General features: G+C 43.7%; 1 protein-coding gene across 1 annotated transcript in view; it reads left to right on the top strand.

Annotated features, from left to right (window-relative positions):
• Nucleotides 1-20,276, top strand: part of LOC124126547 (DDB1- and CUL4-associated factor 13-like) — a 42,124-nt gene that overhangs the window by 987 nt on the left and 20,861 nt on the right. Inside the window, exons 2-8 of the mRNA XM_046490012.2 lie at nucleotides 10,699-10,898; nucleotides 13,184-13,291; nucleotides 13,640-13,726; nucleotides 15,058-15,213; nucleotides 16,684-16,761; nucleotides 16,902-16,984; nucleotides 19,118-19,185. Of these exons, the coding sequence (XP_046345968.1) occupies nucleotides 10,699-10,898; nucleotides 13,184-13,291; nucleotides 13,640-13,726; nucleotides 15,058-15,213; nucleotides 16,684-16,761; nucleotides 16,902-16,984; nucleotides 19,118-19,185 (780 nt within the window). The remainder of the gene's footprint in view (nucleotides 1-10,698; nucleotides 10,899-13,183; nucleotides 13,292-13,639; nucleotides 13,727-15,057; nucleotides 15,214-16,683; nucleotides 16,762-16,901; nucleotides 16,985-19,117; nucleotides 19,186-20,276) is intronic.

The following is a 20,276-nucleotide window of genomic DNA, read 5'->3' as shown; positions in this document are numbered from 1 at the left end:
ACTATCAGTGTGTAGAAGGTTGAAATACATTGTGATAACTTTATCCCATTATGTCCATATGACATTATTGTGTGGACTCCCAACTGACATTGTGACAAGGTAGTGAAACGCGTTACCTCAAGGAGCGGAAGGTCGGATGGTCATTTCCCCGGCTGCATCATACTAAAAAAATGTTTACAGTGTAATGGTCTTATTGACTTCTGGAACTTCTGTTTAGGAGGTTCAACTTTCTAGTGAGTCAAAAGCACATGTCTGGTTTATAGCCATGTTTAATCAACTAAAGGGGAATAACTCACAATGATCTACAGTACAGTGCTGGTACAACAACTAGCTATAATAACTGTGTACATAGCACTCTGGTGGAACATGCTATAATGTAAACACATTAGATATATTTGACTTACTGCTACAAACATGACAAACAGATGGTACTTGTTGTTACCCTACCTGGAGCTTGGCATCAGGGGATAAAACTAGGACTGGTCAGCTCGGAGTTTGTCTACTGTGTCTGACTTAAGTATCCATCATAAACTGCAGCATGGTATCTTAGAGGGCAAGCACTTGAAATAGGACAAACGGATGCACACGCTCACATGCACGCAAACACAAAACACGATGTTAAATCCCACTTCACCTCACCTCACGATGAGGATGTCTTTCTGGTGAGAATATGCCTGGAAATAATGTATCTGTTGTCTAAATATCCAATTCGTGATGTATGCATTATTGATCATTATGATAAATTTACTTCATTATTTGTAATCAATTGAAAACAAACAAGTTTACAGATTTTCCAACTGACTGATAGAACATAAGAAGCAATGTGAAAGTTAATGTTAATGTTTTTTCATGTACATGTACATGGTCTGATCGTTAACGTCAATGTTTGTTCGTGGTTTACATGGTCTGGTCGTTAACATCAATGTTTGTTCGTGGATGTAAATGGTCTGGTCGTTAACGTCAATGTTTGTTCGTGGATGTACATGGTCTGGTTGTTAACGTCAATGTTTGTTAGTGGATGTACATGATGAGGTCGTTAACGTCAATTTTTGTTCGTGGATGTACATGGCCTGGTCGTTAACGTCAATGTTTATTTGTGGATGTATATGGTCTGGTCTTTAACGTCAATGTTTTTTTATGGATGTACATGGTCTGGTCGTTAACGTCGATGTTTGTTTGCAGATGTAAATGGTCTGGTTGATAACGTCAATGTTTGTTTCGTGGATGTACATGGTCTGGTTGTTAACGTCAATGTTTGTTCGTGGATGTACATGGTCTGGTTGTTAACGTCAATGTTTATATGTGGATGTACATGTTCTGGTCGTTAACATCAATGTTTATTCGTGGATGCACATGGTCTGGTCGTTAACATCAATGTTTATTTGTGGATGTACATGGTCTGGTCGTTAAAGTCAATGTTTGTTCGTGGATGTACATGGTCTGGTTGTTAACGTCAATGTTTATTTGTGGATGTACATGTTCTGGTCGTTAACATCAATGTTTATTCGTGGATGCACATGGTCTGGTCGTTAACATCAATGTTTGTTCGCGGATGTAAATGGTCTGGGTGTTAACGTCAATGTTTGTTCGTGGATGTACATGGTCTGGTTGTTAAGGTCAATGTTTGTTCGTGGATGTACATGGTCTGGTTGTTAACGTCAATGTTTGTTCGTGGATGTACATGGTCTGGTTGTTAACGTCAATGTTTATTTGTGGATGTACATGTTCTGGTCGTAAACATCAATGTTTATTCGTGGATGCACATGGTCTGGTCGTTAACGTCAATGTTTGTTCGTGGATGTACATGGCCTGGTCGATAATGTCAATGTTTGTTTCGTGGATGTACATGGTGAGGTCGTTAACGTCAATGTTTGTTCGTGGATGTACATGGCCTGGTCGTTAACTTCAATGTTTATTTGTGGATGTACATGGCCTGGTCGTTAATGTCAATGTTTGTTTCGTGGATGTACATGGTGAGGTCGTTAACGTCAATGTTTGTTCGTGGATGTACATGGCCTGGTCGTAAACCTCAATGTTTATTTGTGGATGTACATGGCCTGGTCGTTAATGTCAATGTTTGTTTCGTGGATGTACATGGTGAGGTCGTTAACGTCAATGTTTGTTCGTGGATGTACATGGTCTGGTTTATAACGTCAATATTTGTTCGTGGATGTACATGGTCTGGTCGTTAACGTCAATGTTTGTTCGTGGATGTACATGGTCTGGTCGTTAACGTCAATGTTTGTTCGTGGATGTACATGGCCTGGTCGTTAACGTCAATGTTTGTTAGTGGATGTACATGGTCTGGTCATTAACGTCAATGTTTATTCGTGGATGTACATGGCCTGGTCATTAACGTCAATGTTTGTTAGTGGATGTACATGGTCTGGTCGTTAACGTCAATGTTTGTTCATGGATGTACATGGTCTTGTCATTAACGTCAGTGTTTATTTGTGGATGTACATGGTCTGGTCGTTAACGTCAATGTTATTCGTGGATGTTCATGGTCTGGTCGTTAACGTCAATGTTTGTTCATGGATGTACGTGGTCTGGTCATAAACGTTAATGTTTATTCATGGTTGTACATGGTCTGGTCGTTTACGTCAGTGTTTATTTGTGGATGTACGTGGTCTTGTCATAAACGTCAATGTTTATTCATGGTTGTACATGGTCTTGTCGTTATTGCAATGTTCATTCATGCATGTACATTGTCTGATTGTTAATATTTGGTCGTCAACGTCAATGTTTATTCATGGTTGTACATGGTCTGGTCGTTAACGTCAGTGTTTATTTGTGGATGTACGTGGTCTGGTCATTAACGTCAATGTTTGTTCATGGATGTACGTGGTCTGGTCATTAACGTCAATGTTTGTTCGTGGATGTACATGGTCTGGTTGTTAACGTCAATGTTTGTTCGTGGATGTACATGGTCTGGTCATTAACGTCAGTGTTTATTTGTGGATGTACGTGGTCTGGTCATAAACGTCAATGTTTATTCATGGTTGTACATGGTCTGGTCGTTATTGCAATGTTCATTCATGCATGTACATGGTCTGATTGTTAATGTTTGGTCGTTGATGTACATAGTCTGGTCATAAACGTCAATGTTATTTGTGGATGCACATGGTCTGGTTGTAAACATCAGTGTTTATTCATGGATGTACATGGTCAGGTCATAAACGTCAATGTTTATTTGTGGATGTACATGGTCTGGTCATTAACGTGAGTGTTTATTCGTGGATGCACATGGTCTGGTCGTTAACTTCAATGTTTATTCGTTGATGTACATAGTCCGGTCATAAACGTCAATGTTATTTGTGGATGCACATGGTCTGGTTGTAAAAGTCAGTGTTTATTCGTGGATGCACATGGTCTGGTCGTTAACTTCAATGTTTATTCCTGGATGTACATGGTCTGGTCAGTAACGTCAATGTTTGTTCATGGATGTACATGGTCTGGTCATTAACGTCAATGTTTATTAGTGGATGTACATGGTCTGGTTGTAAACGTCAGTGTTTATTTGTGGATGTACATGGTCTGGTCATAAACGTCAATGTTTATTCGTGGATGTACATGCTCGGTTGTTAACATCAATGTTTGTTCGTGGATGTACATTGTCTGGTTGTTAATGTCAATGTTTGTCCATGGATGTACATGGTCTGGTCATAAACATCAATGTTTGTTCATGGATGTACATGGTCTGGTTGTTAACGTCAATGTTTATTCGTGGATGTACGTGGTCTGGTCATTAACGTCAATGTTTATTCGTTGATGTTCATGGTCTGGTCATTAACGTCAATGTTTGTTCATGGATGTACATGGTCTGGTCATAAACGTCAATGTTTATTCGTGGATGTACATGTTCTGGTCATTAACGTCAATGTTTATTTGTGGATGTACATGGTCTGGTTGTTAACGTCAATGTTTATTCGTAGATGTACATGGTCTGGTCGTTAACGTCAATGTTTGTTCGTGGATGTACATGGTCTGGTCATTAACGTCAATGTTTATTCTTGGATGTACATGGTCTGGTTGTTAACGTCAATGTTTATTCGTGGATGTACATGGTCTGGTCATTAACGTCAATGTTTATTTATGGATTTACATGGTCTGGTCGTCTTTTGCCGCATGTATCTGAAAAGAAATGGAAACACTTTTATTCTTGGGTAAATACATGACAAAAAGCACATATTATATAATGCTCTGATCATAACACAATTTATCATTTTAGCTTTTGGTAAATGCACTTCAGAACGACTTTTCGCGAACTTTGACCGACCACTGAAATGACTAACAAGTTGACATCAGCCAATTAGAAAGAAGCTTTCTTGAGCTTTACAGCACTCGTCTCAACCTGGCGACTTCCATTTCAGACTACGCTTGAAAAAAATGTTGACACACTTCTTGATTAAAATTTTGGAAACTGAACAAACCAACATTCCTGAATGTCTAATGTATGGTTGTGAAAGTATGGCAGTGCTTCCCACGTGCCGTGCAACGCCTCCTCAGTTCAAATGTTTGTCCCACGGAAGCGAGAGATAGGCGATAATGTTGACGGAATCTGTTGTACAGAATACCCCTTGTTAACGATTTTGAGGTTGCATGATTAGAAAACACATTCCGACTGTCACTTTCATGATCTGGTAAGCGATGCTTTGATTGGTCGGGTGAAAGATTGTTCTGACCTGACCCATAATAGGATGTCCTCAGATCTTTTTTGCCTTAGCGAGAACTAAGACCTGATTTTAATGAGATTGATATTGGGCTCTGCCATAAGTGATGTGATAACTACAGACTCACATATTATACATGTGCTCAAGGCATGATTTTAAAACTCACTGACTATAGACTATGTTTGGCACAGTAACCTGATGCTTTGTATACCTGAATACGCTTTAGAGGGATACCTACAATGCAGATTCCGAATGACTCAAAGGCTCCTGTTTTCATGGTTTCTTTGCTTTTTGCCGCATCAGCCTCTTCCTGTTTGTTTTTTTCTTTGTATGTTGCATTTCCGTCTTTGTTGTGTCATTCCATTACCCTATAGTTGATAACAGAAAGTTTAACTACCTTATAAAGCTGAAAAAATAATAGTCTTGGTTCACAGGTACTGCCTGCATCATCAATAAGTTCACCGCATGTTTCGTTTTTATTTCCATTTTTGAAAAAAACAAAAAAGTCCTTAAATATTCCAAGTCCAACGGTAGTCAGAAACTGTATTCCAGTATTTTACTCATCAAGGAATACATTTATGTAGGAGGCCCTTTCCCAGGTTGATTGTACACAACTGTGTTAAGCCTAATGTTTATGATAAATATTTCAAATGTTGCTATGTATGCCATATTTAATCATACTTACTTTCATTGTGCTTAAGGTTTGTTTTGACAGTTTGTTGTAAAATTGTTAATTTAAATGATTTTTTACTTATCCTGCATTACTCCTTAATGCATTTACTGCTTACCTAATGACAAAAGAGACGGCGCCTAGTGATGGTTCTTGGTGAAAAAAGTCTCAAGTCTGCTTTTTGTAGGACCATCGCCGCTGTCATGTGGCCACCATTTTGAATTTGCATCACATTTGTTTACCTCTTAGTAAGGCAGTCAAATTTGTTTGCAATTCTCAGCTGGGTATGAACATGCTTATTATATTTTAATACCTGTAGCCCTCGGTGTTATATAGTGTTATATAGAGTTTTTTTAAAACTTGTAACTTTTTGCTGATCGTACCATGTGTGATTTTCATTGGCATGCTCAAGTCTATCTCAACTACAACTTTTAATTTTGCATTACACATGCTTGTGTAGTGTACAGGTTTTTTATAAGGCAAAGAATCAAGATCTTGGTTGTGCTGGGGTTTTTTCATAGCGAGAAAACATCATCTTCCAGGCCAACTTGATCGTTCCTTAACCATCCAACCAAACGCGATAATTGTGGGGTCGATGATAAGGATAAACTCCTCTTGTGCCCAGTGCACGCACTACGAGCTCTCTCCCAAACAAGGCGTCACTCACGGAATTGGTTATTCATTCCAGAGTCCATGTCCATGACTGAAGTAAGTCGCAACACCCTATCTCTATGGTTACACACAGTCATCCAGCAGGCTTTCAAGACTGCTAACCTTGATCCACCGAGAGCAAACAACCCTCACGAGATCAGAGCTGTAGTCTCTACCATGGCTCTAGACAGCAATTAGAGCAATCAACCCTCACGAGATCAGAGCTGTAGTCTCTACCATGGCTCTAGACAGCAATTAGAGCAATCAACCCTCACGAGATCTGAGCTGTAGTCTCTACAATGGCTCTAGACAGCAATTAGAGCTATCAACCCTCACAAGATCAGAGCTGTAGTCTCTACCATGGCTCTAGACAGCAATTAGAGCTATCAACCCTCACAAGATCAGAGCTGTAGTCTCTACCATGGCTCTAGACAGCAATTAGAGCTATCAACCCTCACAAGATCAGAGCTGTAGTCTCTACCATGGCTCTAGACAGCAATTAGAGCAAACAACCCTCACGAGATCAGAGCTGTAGTCTCTACCATGGCTCTAGACAGCAATTAGAGCAAACAACCCTCACGAGATCAGAGCTGTAGTCTCTACCATGGCTCTAGACAGCAATTAGAGCAATCAACCCTCACAAGATCAGAGCTGTAGTCTCTACCATGGCTCTAGACAGCAATTAGAGCAAACAACCCTCACGAGATCAGAGCTGTAGTCTCTACCATGGCTCTAGACAGCAATTAGAGCAAACAACCCTCACAAGATCAGAGCTGTAGTCTCTACCATGGCTCTAGACAGCAATTAGAGCAATCAACCCTCACAAGATCAGAGCTGTAGTCTCTACCATGGCTCTAGACAGCAATTAGAGCAAACAACCCTCACGAGATCAGAGCTGTAGTCTCTACCATGGCTCTAGACAGCAATTAGAGCAATCAACCCTCACAAGATCAGAGCTGTAGTCTCTACCATGGCTCTAGACAGCAATTAGAGCAAACAACCCTCACGAGATCAGAGCTGTAGTCTCTACCATGGCTCTAGACAGCAATTAGAGCAAACAACCCTCACAAGATCAGAGCTGTAGTCTCTACCATGGCTCTAGACAGCAATTAGAGCAATCAACCCTCACAAGATCAGAGCTGTAGTCTCTACCATGGCTCTAGACAGCAATTAGAGCAAACAACCCTCACGAGATCAGAGCTGTAGTCTCTACCATGGCTCTAGACAGCAATTAGAGCAATCAACCCTCACAAGATCAGAGCTGTAGTCTCTACCATGGCTCTAGACAGCAATTAGAGCAAACAACCCTCACGAGATCAGAGCTGTAGTCTCTACCATGGCTCTAGACAGCAATTAGAGCAAACAACCCTCACAAGATCAGAGCTGTAGTCTCTACCATGGCTCTAGACAGCAATTAGAGCAATCAACCCTCACAAGATCAGAGCTGTAGTCTCTACCATGGCTCTAGACAGCAATTAGAGCAAACAACCCTCACGAGATCAGAGCTGTAGTCTCTACCATGGCTCTAGACAGCAATTAGAGCAATCAACCCTCACAAGATCAGAGCTGTAGTCTCTACCATGGCTCTAGACAGCAATTAGAGCAATCAACCCTCACGAGATCAGAGCTGTAGTCTCTACCATGGCTCTAGACAGCAATTAGAGCTATCAACCCTCACAAGATCAGAGCTGTAGTCTCTACCATGGCTCTAGACAGCAATTAGAGCAAACAACCCTCACGAGATCAGAGCTGTAGTCTCTACCATGGCTCTAGACAGCAATTAGAGCAATCAACCCTCACGAGATCAGAGCTGTAGTCTCTACCATGGCTCAAGACAGCAATTAGAGCAATCAACCCTCACGAGATCAGAGCTGTAGTCTCTCCCATGGCTCTAGACAGCAATTAGAGCAAACAACCCTCACGAGATCAGAGCTGTAGTCTCTACCATGGCTCTAGACAGCAATTAGAGCAATCAACCCTCACGAGATCAGAGCTGTAGTCTCTACCATGGCTCAAGACAGCAATTAGAGCAATCAACCCTCACGAGATCAGAGCTGTAGTCTCTCCCATGGCTCTAGACAGCAATTAGAGCAAACAACCCTCACGAGATCAGAGCTGTAGTCTCTACCATGGCTCTAGACAGCAATTAGAGCAATCAACCCTCACGAGATCAGAGCTGTAGTCTCTACCATGGCTCTAGACAGCAATTAGAGCAAACAACCCTCACGAGATCACGAGATCAGAGCACCTTGATTAAAAACATGAAAGGATTTGAAAAAGAGCGTCTGCGGGCCATTGGTATGCTTGAAGCAGGATCGAGTCAACTTGATGTTGTAAGACAGTTTAACGTCCACAGAAACACCATTTGGTGTTTATGGCAACGTTGGCAACAGAGGAATGCAGTCAGAGACCATCCTCGGAGTGGCAGGCGTAACCAATAATTGACGAGACAACTGGATTTGAAAAACACACCTACGAAATGGATTGCTGCCAGCAACAGTGACTGCAAGAAGCATCCCTGGCCTTCGACAAATATCTTCACAAACCGTACGTCACCGCCTCAGATGTGCAGGGATTGTGGCCAGAAAACATCCCATTTTGACAGGAAACCACCGTCTAGCACGTCTACAGTGGTGCAGACAGCGTCTACGCTGGACGGCCATGCAGTGGGGACAAGTTGTATTCACTGACGAGTTTCGTTTTCACCTCAGCCACAGCGATGCACGGATTCGAGTGTACCGATGTCGAGGTGAACGTTACGTCAATCATTGTGTCATGTCAGGGGCGGCAGCGTTATGGTATGGGTTGGGTTTAAAGCAAGACAGAGGATCTGTTTGATAGTGGTAGAGGGAAATCTCAATGGAAAGCGCTACAGCGACGAGATCATCGGCCCTGTTGTTCTACCGTTTTTGCCTCGTCATGGCCCAGACATAACCTTTCAACATGACAACGCCCGGCCTCATATTGCTGGACTTGTTCAGGAATCACTTCAACAAAACAACGTGAATGTCATCCCCTGGCCGGCTCGCTCCCCTGATCTCTCACCAATCGAGCACATGTGGGATGAGATGGATCGACGCGATGTGGACAGATATCTCACAGGACTTTGTGCGACGCCTGGTCCATTCCATGAGACGAAGATGTGTTGCTTGCATCGCAATCAGAGTTGGACACACACGCTATTGATTTGTAAATTGACATTTTGGCATGTTCATGTTTTTTTTATGAAATCATGCATTTTCTGAAGTCAGTATGGCAAATTAAACCATTTGAACACTTACAGGAGTCTTTTATCTGTTCCAAACCGAAGTTGTTTCAGATTTGGTTAAAACATAACTTTGCATTAAATCTTATTCAATGTCACAGGAACTTTTGTTGTTCAGTATATTTGAGGGTGTCTAATGTTATGCAGAATAAACCATTATGTAGTTAGGGGTGTCTAATGATGTGAAGAATAAACCATTATGTAGTGAGGGGTGTCTAATGTTGTGTAGAATAAACCATTATGTAGTTAGGGGTGTGTAATGTTGCGCAGAATAAAGCATTAAGTAGTTTGGGGTGTTTGTGTAGTGGAGAATAAACCATTATGTATTTGAGAGTGGCTAATGTTGTGCAGAATAAACCATTATGAAGTAAGGGGTGTCTATTGATGTGAAGAATAAACCATTATGTATTTGAGTGTGTCTAATGTTGTGCAGAATAAACCATTTTGTAGTTAGGGGTGTCTAATGTTGTGCAGAATAAACCATTATGTAGTTAGTGGTTTCTAATGTTGTGCAGAATAAACCATTATGTATTTGAGGGTATCTAATGTTGTGCAGAATAAACCATTATGTAGTAAGGGGTGTCTAATGTTGTACAGAAGAAACCATTTTGTTGTTAGGGCTGTATTATGTTGTGCAGAATAAACCATTTTGAAGTTAGGGGTATCTAATGTTGTGCAGAATAAACCATTATGTATTTGAGTGTGTCTAATGTTGTGCAGAATAAACCATTATGTAGTTAGGGGTTGCTATTGAGGTGAAGGATAAACCATTATGTAGTTAGGGGTGTCTTGTGTTGTGCAGAATAGACCATTATGTAGTTAGGGTTGTCTAATGTTGTGCAGAATAAACCATTATGTAGTTAGTGGTTTCTAATGTTGTGCAGAATAAACCATTATGTAGTTAGGGGTGGCTATTGATGTGAAGAATAAACCATTATGTAGTTAGGGGTGGCTATTGATGTGCAGAATAAACCATTATGTAATTAGGGGTGTGTAATGTTGTGCAGAATAAACCATTATGTAGTAAGGGGTGTCTTGTGTTGTGCAGAATAAACCATTATGTAGTTAGCGGTGTCTAATGTTGTGCAGAATAAACTATTATGTAGTTAGTGGTTTCTAATGTTGTGCAGAATAAACCATTATGTAGTTAGGGGTGTCTAATGTTGTGAAGAATAAACCATTATATTGTTAGTGGTGTCTAATGTTGTGAAGAATAAACCATTATGTAGTTAGGGGTGTCTAATGTTGTGAAGAATAAACCATTATATTGTTAGTGGTGTCTAATGTTGTGAAGAATAAACCATTATGTAGTTAGGGGTGTCTACAACTTGAGTAGATGATGTGGACAGTATTGTTTGGACAGTTTCCATAAATGTCCATTAGTACTAAACTAGGGTGATGTTTGAATATAATAGATGTGATATATGACCATGTTTCAGTGCCTAGAAATTATGACCCCAGCCTTCACCCGTTTGAAACTGGACGTGAGTATGTCCGAGCTGTGAACGCCACCAAGTTGGAGCGTGTGTTCGCCAAACCCTTCCTCGGGTCATTAGACGGCCATCGTGATGGTGTGACCCGACTGTGCAAACATCCAAGCAGCGTCTCCACACTTCTGTCTGGCTCCTGTGATGGCGAGGTATTCATTACAACCGAACTCTTACAACTCAATACACGAGCTGTACACTACTTTACACACGAGCTGTACACTACTTTACACACCAACTATACACTACTTTACACACAACTGAACACTACTTTACACACAACTGTACACTACTTTACACACGAGCTGTACACTACTTTACACACAACTGTACACTACTTTACACACAACTGTACACTACTTTACACACGAGCTGTACACTACTTTACACACAACTGTACACTACTTTACACACGAGCTGTACACTACTTTACACACGAGCTATACACTACTTTACACACAAGCTGTACACTACTTTACACACGAGCTGTACACTACTTTACAGATGAACTGTACACTACTTTACACACGAGCTGTACATTACTTTACACACAACTGTACACTACTTTACACACGACCTGTACACTACTTTACACACGAGCTATACACCACTTTACACACAACTGTACATTACTTTACACACGAGCTGTACACTACTTTACACACGAGCTGTACACTACTTTACACACAACTGTACACTACTTTACACACGACCTGTACACTACTTTACACACGAGCTATACACCACTTTACACACAACTGTACATTACTTTACACACGAGCTGTACACTACTTTACACACAAGCTATACACTACTTTACACACGAGCTGTACACTACTTTACACACGAGCTATACACTACTTTACACACGAGCTGTACACTACTTTACACACGAGCTGTACACTACTTTACAGATGAACTGTACACTACTTTACACCCGAGCTGTACACTACTTTACACACGAGCTATACACTACTTTACACAGGAGCTATACACTACTTTACACACGAGTTGTACACTACTTTACAGATGAACTGTACACTACTTTACACACGAGCTGTACACTACTTTACACACGAGCTGTACACTACTTTACAGATGAACTGTACACTACTTTACACACCAACTATACACTACTTTACACACAACTGTACACTACTTTGCACACAACTGTACACACAACTGTACACTACTTTACACACGAGCTGTACACTACTTTACACACGAGCTGTACACTACTTTAGACGCAAGCTGTACACTACTGTACACATGAGCTGTACAGTACTTTACACACAAGCTGTACACTTCTTTACAAATGAGCTGTACACTACTTTACACATGAGCTGTACACTACTTTACACATGAGCTGTACGCTACTTTACACGAGCTGTACACTACTTTAGACGCGAGCTGTACACTACTTTACACACGAGCTGTACACTACTTTACACACGAGCTTTACACTACTTTACACACGAGCTGTACACTACTTTACACACGAGCTGTACACCACTTTACACAAGACCGCCTCTGTGGTCTTGTGGTAGAGCGTCCGCCCGGAGAGTGGGAGGTCCAGGGTTCGATCCCGGGCCGCGTCATACAAAAAGACGTTAAAAGATTGTACTTGTTGTTACCCTGTCTGGCGCTCGGCATTAAGGGGCTAAAACAAGGACTGGTCGGCTCGGAGTCAGTATACTGTGTCTGAGTGGGGTATTCATGTTAAACTGCGGCATGGTATCTCAGTGAGCTAGCACTATAAATCGGCATCAGTCCGGACTAGTACAAGCAGCCACACACACACATACACGTGCATGCACGTCGCTATATAAGTGCAATAATCTTGGACGCGACGTTTAACCCAATTTCACCTCACTTTACACAAGCACTGTACACTACTTTAGACGCGAGCTGTACACTACTTTACACACAAGCTTTACACTACTTTACACACAAGCTTTACCCTACTTTACACGAGCTGTACACTACTTTAGACACGAGCTGTACACTACTTTAGACGCGAGCTGTACACTACTTTGCACAAGAGCTTTACACTACTTTACACACAAGCTTTACACTACTTTACACGAGCTGTACACTACTTTAGACGCGAGCTGTACACTACTTTAGACGCGAGCAGTACACTACTTTACACTCGAGCTGTACAATACTTTACACACGAGCTGTACACTACTTTACACACGAGCTGTACACTACTTTACAGATGAACTGTAATACAACACACATGAGCTGTACAATACAAGCGTTTTGATCAGAAATGAATCCCACATCTACGTAAACAGCTTACTATTTGTATATTTATTGAATCATGATGCTACGTTTATCAGATACGTCACATTAGTAGAGTTAACAATTAGAGGATTTTAGTAAAATCCCCAACTCTCTTTCTGTTGTAGATGTTTGTGTTTGTTTGCTTCAGGTCCGGGTGTGGAATCTGGCCAAACGTGACTGTGCGACCACCATTCAAGCACACGAGGGCTTCGTCCACGGACTCGACTGTCATCACTCACAGCCTTACTTCTTTACAGTATGTAACCATGGTTACACTAGTGCGTTATGGCTTTCTCCTGTTCTCATATCCTATTCTTCCTACCTCACAGTTTGTCACATGGCCGGAATATTGCTGACAAACCTAACCCAGGTCGCCATGACATCACTTAGAAGGCCTTGTGGACACTGGTGTTGTTGGTGGGAATGTTGGACAGTCATGTGTCTTTAGAAAAAGCTATGTATGATCTCTTGTGTGACAACTTGTGACTATTTATGATCTGTTGTGTGACAACTTGTGACTATTTATGATCTCTTGTGTGACAACTTGTGACTATTTATGATCTGCTGTGTGATACTAACCACCCCCTGAACTGTGTGTTGTCAGTGCGGGGCAGACAGCACCATCAAGCAGTGGCAGATGACGGCGGAAGGGGGAGTAGAAGAGGAGCCCTTAAACATCATCCTGGGGAAGGTGAGCAGTGTCACTGGGTCCTCAACACATGTAGCGATAGTGTGAAGTATAGACATGTAGCAATAGAGTTTGACTGTAGTATATGCATGTAGCGATACAGTCTGCCATCCAGCTCAGACACTGTCTGCACCACAGTAGACGTGCTTGACGACGGTTTCCTGTCAAAATGGGATGTCTGGCAGGTCTTCTGGCGACAATCCCTGCACACCTGAGGCGGCGACATACGGTTTGTGAAGATATTCGTCAAAGACCAGGGATGCTTCTTGAGTCACTGTTCCTGGCTGGAATCGATTTCGTGTGTTGTTCGAATCCAGTTGTCTCGCAATTATTGGTTACGTGTGGCCTGCCACTCCGAGGATGGTCTCTGACTGCATTCATCTGTTGCCAACATTGCCATAAACACCAAATGGTGTTTCTGTGGACGTTAAATTGTCTTGCAACATCACGTTGACTTGATCCTGCTTGAAGTATACCAATGGCTCGCACACACTCATTTTTGGACAAGCGTAGCATTTCATAATGTTGAATAATTGCGTAATTTTGTTGTTTTTCTTAGTGGTTGTTGTCAGCACGATGCTCAACAATGCATATAGAACCCAGTTAATGCACAGGTTTTTATACCCATTCTTGGGTAGTGAAATGCATGCTTTTCTGTAGCAGTTGCGTTTTTGTGACTTGATTCCATACATGTACTACAATATTGAAAACCAAACTTTACTTGTTTGAAAAATACACTAAAACATTGGTATCACAGGAACTTTTGTTGTTGAGTATAAATAGTGTGACTGTAGTATATACTTGTAGCGATAGTGTGACTGTAGTATATACGTGTAGCAATACAGTTTAACTGTAGTATATATACATGTAGTGATACAGTGGGCTATGGCTAGGGCTATAGTCCTGCCCCATGTGGCGTCTCTTTGGGGAAGTGACTTTGTTCGCGATGTGCGTCTGTTCACCCAGCACTGAATGGGCATCCTGTAGGAAGAGATGTCAATAGTTGTTAACCTTCTAGTGCCTCACAGGCAGCTTGGGTTGTATACTCCCAAGGGAGCTGAGAATGAGTGTTGAGCGCACACTGATCCAGTGACCGGGGTATTAATAGCACTTTGAGCATGCTCCTGTGTCTTTTGAAATATGCGCAATATATATGACCTATTATTATTATAGTACATACATGTAGCGATACAGTGTGACTTTTGTATATACCTGCAGCGATAGTTTGATGTAGCAATACACTACTATTAGAATAGAATAAAAGTAGAATAGTTTTGTACCAGTTTAGATTTGATCCAGTTATTTCAGTTCTGACTGTTTTGTCTGTTGTGCAGACAATGTTCCAATGCCTGGACCACCACTGGTCAGAAAATATCTTCGCAACAAGCGGAGATCAAGTTGACATATGGGATGAGACAAGATCAAAACCAATCCGAACATTCAACTGGGGCATCGATAGCATCAAGCATGTCAAGTTTAACCCAGTAGAGGTGGGTGTGTGGATCAGTAGAGGTGGGTGTGTGGATCAGTAGAGGTGGTTGTGTTGATCAGTAGAGGTGGGTGTGTTGATCAGTAGAGGTGGTTGTGTTGATCAGTAGAGGTGGGTGTGTTGATCAGTAGAGGTGGGTGTGTGGATCAGTAAGGTGAGTGTGTGGATCAGTAGAGGTGAGTGTGTTGATCAGTAGAGGTGAGTGTGTTGATCAGTAGAGGTGGGTGTGTGGATCAGTAGAGGTGGGTGTGTTGATCAGTAGAGGTGGTTGTGTTGATCAGTAGAGGTGGTTGTGTTGATCAGTAGAGGTGGTTGTGTGGATCAGTAAGGTGAGTGTGTGGATCAGTAGAGGTGAGTGTGTTGATCAGTAGAGGTGGGTGTGTTGATCAGTAGAGGTTGGTGTGTTGATCAGTAGAGGTGGGTGTGTTGATCAGTAGAGGTGGGTGTGTGGATCAGTAGAGGTGGGTGTGTTGATCAGTAGAGGTGGGTGTGTTGATCAGTAGAGGTGGGTGTGTTGATCAGTAGAGGTGAGTGTGTTGATCAGTAGAGGTGGGTGTGTTGATCAGTAGAGGTGAGTGTGTTGATCAGTAGAGGTGGGTGTGTGGATCAGTAGAGGTGAGTGTGTTGATCAGTAGAGGTGAGTGTGTTGATCAGTAGAGGTGAGTGTGTTGATCAGTAGAGGTGAGTGTGTTGATCAGTAGAGGTGAGTGTGTTGATCAGTAGAGGTGGTTGTGTTGATCAGTAGAGGTGAGTGTGTTGATCAGTAGAGGTGGGTGTGTGGATCAGTAGAGGTGGGTGTGTTGATCAGTAGAGGTGGGTGTGTTGATCAGTAGAGGTGGTTGTGTTGATCAGTAGAGGTGAGTGTGTTGATCAGTAGAGGTGGGTGTGTGGATCAGTAGAGGTGGGTGTGTGGATCAGTAGAGGTGAGTGTGTTGATCAGTAGAGGTGAGTGTGTTGATCAGTAGAGGTGAGTGTGTTGATCAGTAGAGGTGGTTGTGTTGATCAGTAGAGGTGAGTGTGTTGATCAGTAGAGGTGGGTGTGTGGATCAGTAGAGGTTGGTGTGTTGATCAGTAGAGGTGAGTGTGTGGATCAGTAGAGGTGAGTGTGTTGATCAGTAGAGGTGGTTGTGTTGATCAGTAGAGGTGAGTGTGTTGATCAGTAGAGGTGAGTGTGTTGATCAGTAGAGGTGGGTGTGTGGATCAGTAGAGGTGAGTGTGTTGATCAGTAGAGGTGGGTGTGTTGATCAGTAGAGGTGGATGTGTGGATCAGTAGAGGTGGGTGTGTTGATCAGTAGAGGTGGGTGTGTTGATCAGTCCATGTTTGTCTGTTGATGTTTGTCAGTAGAGGTGAGTGTGTTGATCAGTAGAGGTGGGTGTGTTGATCAGTCCATGTTTGTCTGTTGATGGTTGTCAGTTGAGGTTGGTGTGTTCACATACAGCATTGCATAGTATCTATGTCTCATGTTGACAGACACACCTGCTTGGGGCTACTGGCATGGACCGCAGTGTGTTGCTGTACGACATGAGAGGATCTTCTCCTCTCAGGAAGGTGGGTGTTTCATCATTGACCTCGACACAGTACCGCATGTCCTCCAACAGCTCCCTCTGTTCTTAGTTATTGTAATTGAGCTTGTGTGTTTGGGTTTGAGCACTGCACTACTTGCTTTGAGACTTTTCTCTTCTCTGCAGGTGATCCTCAAGATGTGTTCAAATGCCATCGCCTGGAACCCCATGGAGGCCTTTACCTTCACAGTGGCCAACGAAGACTACAAGTGAGTCTGACCCTGATACTTGTCACCGTCCACCAGTCACTGACTACAACACTTGTCACTGTCCACCAGTCACTAACCACGACACTTGTCACTGTCCACCAGTCACTAACCACGACACTTGTCACCGTCCACCAGTCACTAACTACAACACTTGTCACTGTCCACCAGTCACTAACCACGACACTTGTCACTGTCCACCAGTCACTAACCACGACACTTGTCACTGTCCACCAGTCACTTACCACGACACTTGTCACTGTCCACTAGTCACAAACCACGACACTTGTCACCGTCCACCAGTCACTAACCATGACACTTGTCACCGTCCACCAGTCACTAACCACGACACTTGTCACCGTCCACCAGTCACTAACCACGACACTTGTCACTGTCCACCAATCACTAACCACGACACTTGTCACCGTCCACCAGTCACTAACCACGACACTTGTCACTGTCCACCAATCACTAACCACGACACTTGTCACCGTCCACCAGTCACTAACCACGACACTTGTCACCGTCCACCAGTCACTAACCACGACACTTGTCACCGTCCACCAGTCACTAACCACGACACTTGTCACTGTCCACCAGTCACTGTCCACCAGTCACTAACCACGACACTTGTCACTGTCCACCAGTCACTAACCACGACACTTGTCACCGTCCACCAGTCACTAACCACGACACTTGTCACCGTCCACCAGTCACTAACCACGACACTTGCCACCGTCCACCAGTCACTAACCACGACACTTGTCACTGTCCACCAGTCACTAACCACGACACTTGTCACTGTCCACCAGTCACTAACCACGACACTTGTCACTGTCCACCAATCACTAACCACAACACTTGTCACTGTCCATCAGTCAATGACTACAACACTTGTCACTGTCCACCAGTCACTGACTACAACACTTGTCACCGTCCACCAATCACTAACTACAACACTTGTCACTGTCCACCAGTCACTGACTACAACACTTGTCACTGTCCACCAGTCACTGACTACAACACTTGTCACCGTCCACCAGTATCTAACCACGACACTTGTCACTGTCCACCAGTCACTGACTACAACACTTGTCACCGTCCACCAGTATCTAACCACGACACTTGTCACTGTCCACCAGTCACTAACCACAACACTTGTCACTGTCCACCAGTCACTAACCACAACACTTGTCACTGTCCACCAGTCACTAACCACGACACTTGTCACTGTCCACCAGTATCTAACCACGACACTTGTCACTGTCCACCAGTCACTAACCACGACACTTGTCACTGTCCACCAGTATCTAACCACGACACTTGTCACTGTCCACCAGTCACTAACCACGACACTTGTCACTGTCCACCAGTATCTAACCATGACACTTGTCACTGTCCACCAATCACTAACCACGACACTTGTCACCGTCCACCAGTCACTAACCACGACACATGTCACTGTCCACCAGTCACTAACCACGACACTTGTCACCGTCCACCAGTCACTAACCACGACACTTGTCACTGTCCACCAGTCACTGACTACAACACTTGTCACTGTCCACCATCACTGACTACGACACTTGTCACAGTCCACTAATCACTAACCACATCACTTGTCACCGTCCACCAGTCGCTAACCACGACACTTGTCACCGTCCACCAGTCACTGACTACGACACTTGTCACTGTCCACTAATCACTAACCACGACACTAGTCACTGTCCACTAATCACTAACCACATCACTTGTCACCGTCCACCAGTCGCTAACCACGACACTTGTCACCGTCCACCAATTACTGACCACGACACTTGTCACTGTCCACTAATCACTAACCACGACACTAGTCACTGTCCACTAATCACTAACCACGACACTTGTCACTGTCCACCAGTCGCTGACCACGACACTTGTCACCGTGCACCAGTTACTAACCACGACACTTGTCATTGTCCACTAATCACTAACCACGACACTTGTCACTGTCCTCCAATCACTAACAATAAGTAAAATACATATCACTAACTTCAATATCATTAGTCAAAGCCATTTATCTCACCTGTCCTCCAGCTGTTGACACTGAAGGTGTTTCTATGTAGTTGTCCTGTATGTGTAATCTCTGTGTTGCAGCCTGTACACATTTGACATGAGGAAACTTTCCATGCCACTGAACTTCCACATGGATCACATCTCAGCCGGTAGGTCACAGTTATCTCCCTTGACTCACTACTACGTCACCTGACAACACCACTCCACCCTGACCTGATGACACCCACTCCACCTTGACCTGATGACACCCACTCCACCCTGATCTGATGACACCCTCTCCAACCAGACCAGATGACACCCACTCCACCCTGACCTGATGACACCCACTCCACCCTGACCTGATGACACCCACTGCCCCCTGACCTGATGACACCCATTGCACACTGACCTGATGACACCCACTCCACCCTGACCTGATGACACCCACTGCACCCTGACCTGATGACACCCACTCCACCCTGACCTGATGACACCCACTCCAACCTGACCTGATGACACCCACTCCAACCTGACCTGATGACACACACTCCACCCTGAACTGATGACACCCACTCCACACTGAACTGATGACACCCTCTCCATCCTGACCTGATGACACCCACTCCATCCTGACCTGATGACACCCACTCCATCCTGACATGATGACACCCTCTCCAACCTGACCTGATGACACATGCTCCACCCTGACCTGATGACACCCACTCCATCCTGACCTAAAGACACACACTCTAACCTGACCTGATGACACACACTCTACCCTGAACTGATGACACCAACTCCACGCTGACCTGATGACACTCACTCCATCCTGACCTGATGACACCCACTCCATCCTGACCTGATGACACCCACTCCATCCTGACCTGATGACACCCACTCCATCCTGACATGATGACACCCTCTCCACCCTGACCTGATGACACCCATTGCACACTGACCTGATGACACCCACTCCACCCTGATCTGATGACACCCTCTCCAACCAGACCAGATGACACCCACTCCACCCTGACCTGATGACACCCACTCCACCCTGACCTGATGACACCCACTGCCCCCTGACCTGATGACACCCATTGCACACTGACCTGATGACACCCATTGCACTCTGACCTGATGACACACACTCCACCCTGACCCGATGACAACCACTCCACCCTGACCTCATGACCTGATGACACCCTTTCCACCCTGACCTGATGACACCCAATCCACCCTGACCTGATGACACAGGCTCCAC

This window comes from Haliotis rufescens, unplaced genomic scaffold, assembly GCF_023055435.1.
Source record: "Haliotis rufescens isolate VD_foot unplaced genomic scaffold, xgHalRufe1.0.p SCAF_1, whole genome shotgun sequence".
NCBI classification, from domain to species: Eukaryota; Metazoa; Mollusca; class Gastropoda; order Lepetellida; family Haliotidae; genus Haliotis; species Haliotis rufescens.
Note: the sequence above shows the minus strand (reverse complement) of the source record. Positions and strands in the feature narration are given on the sequence as shown.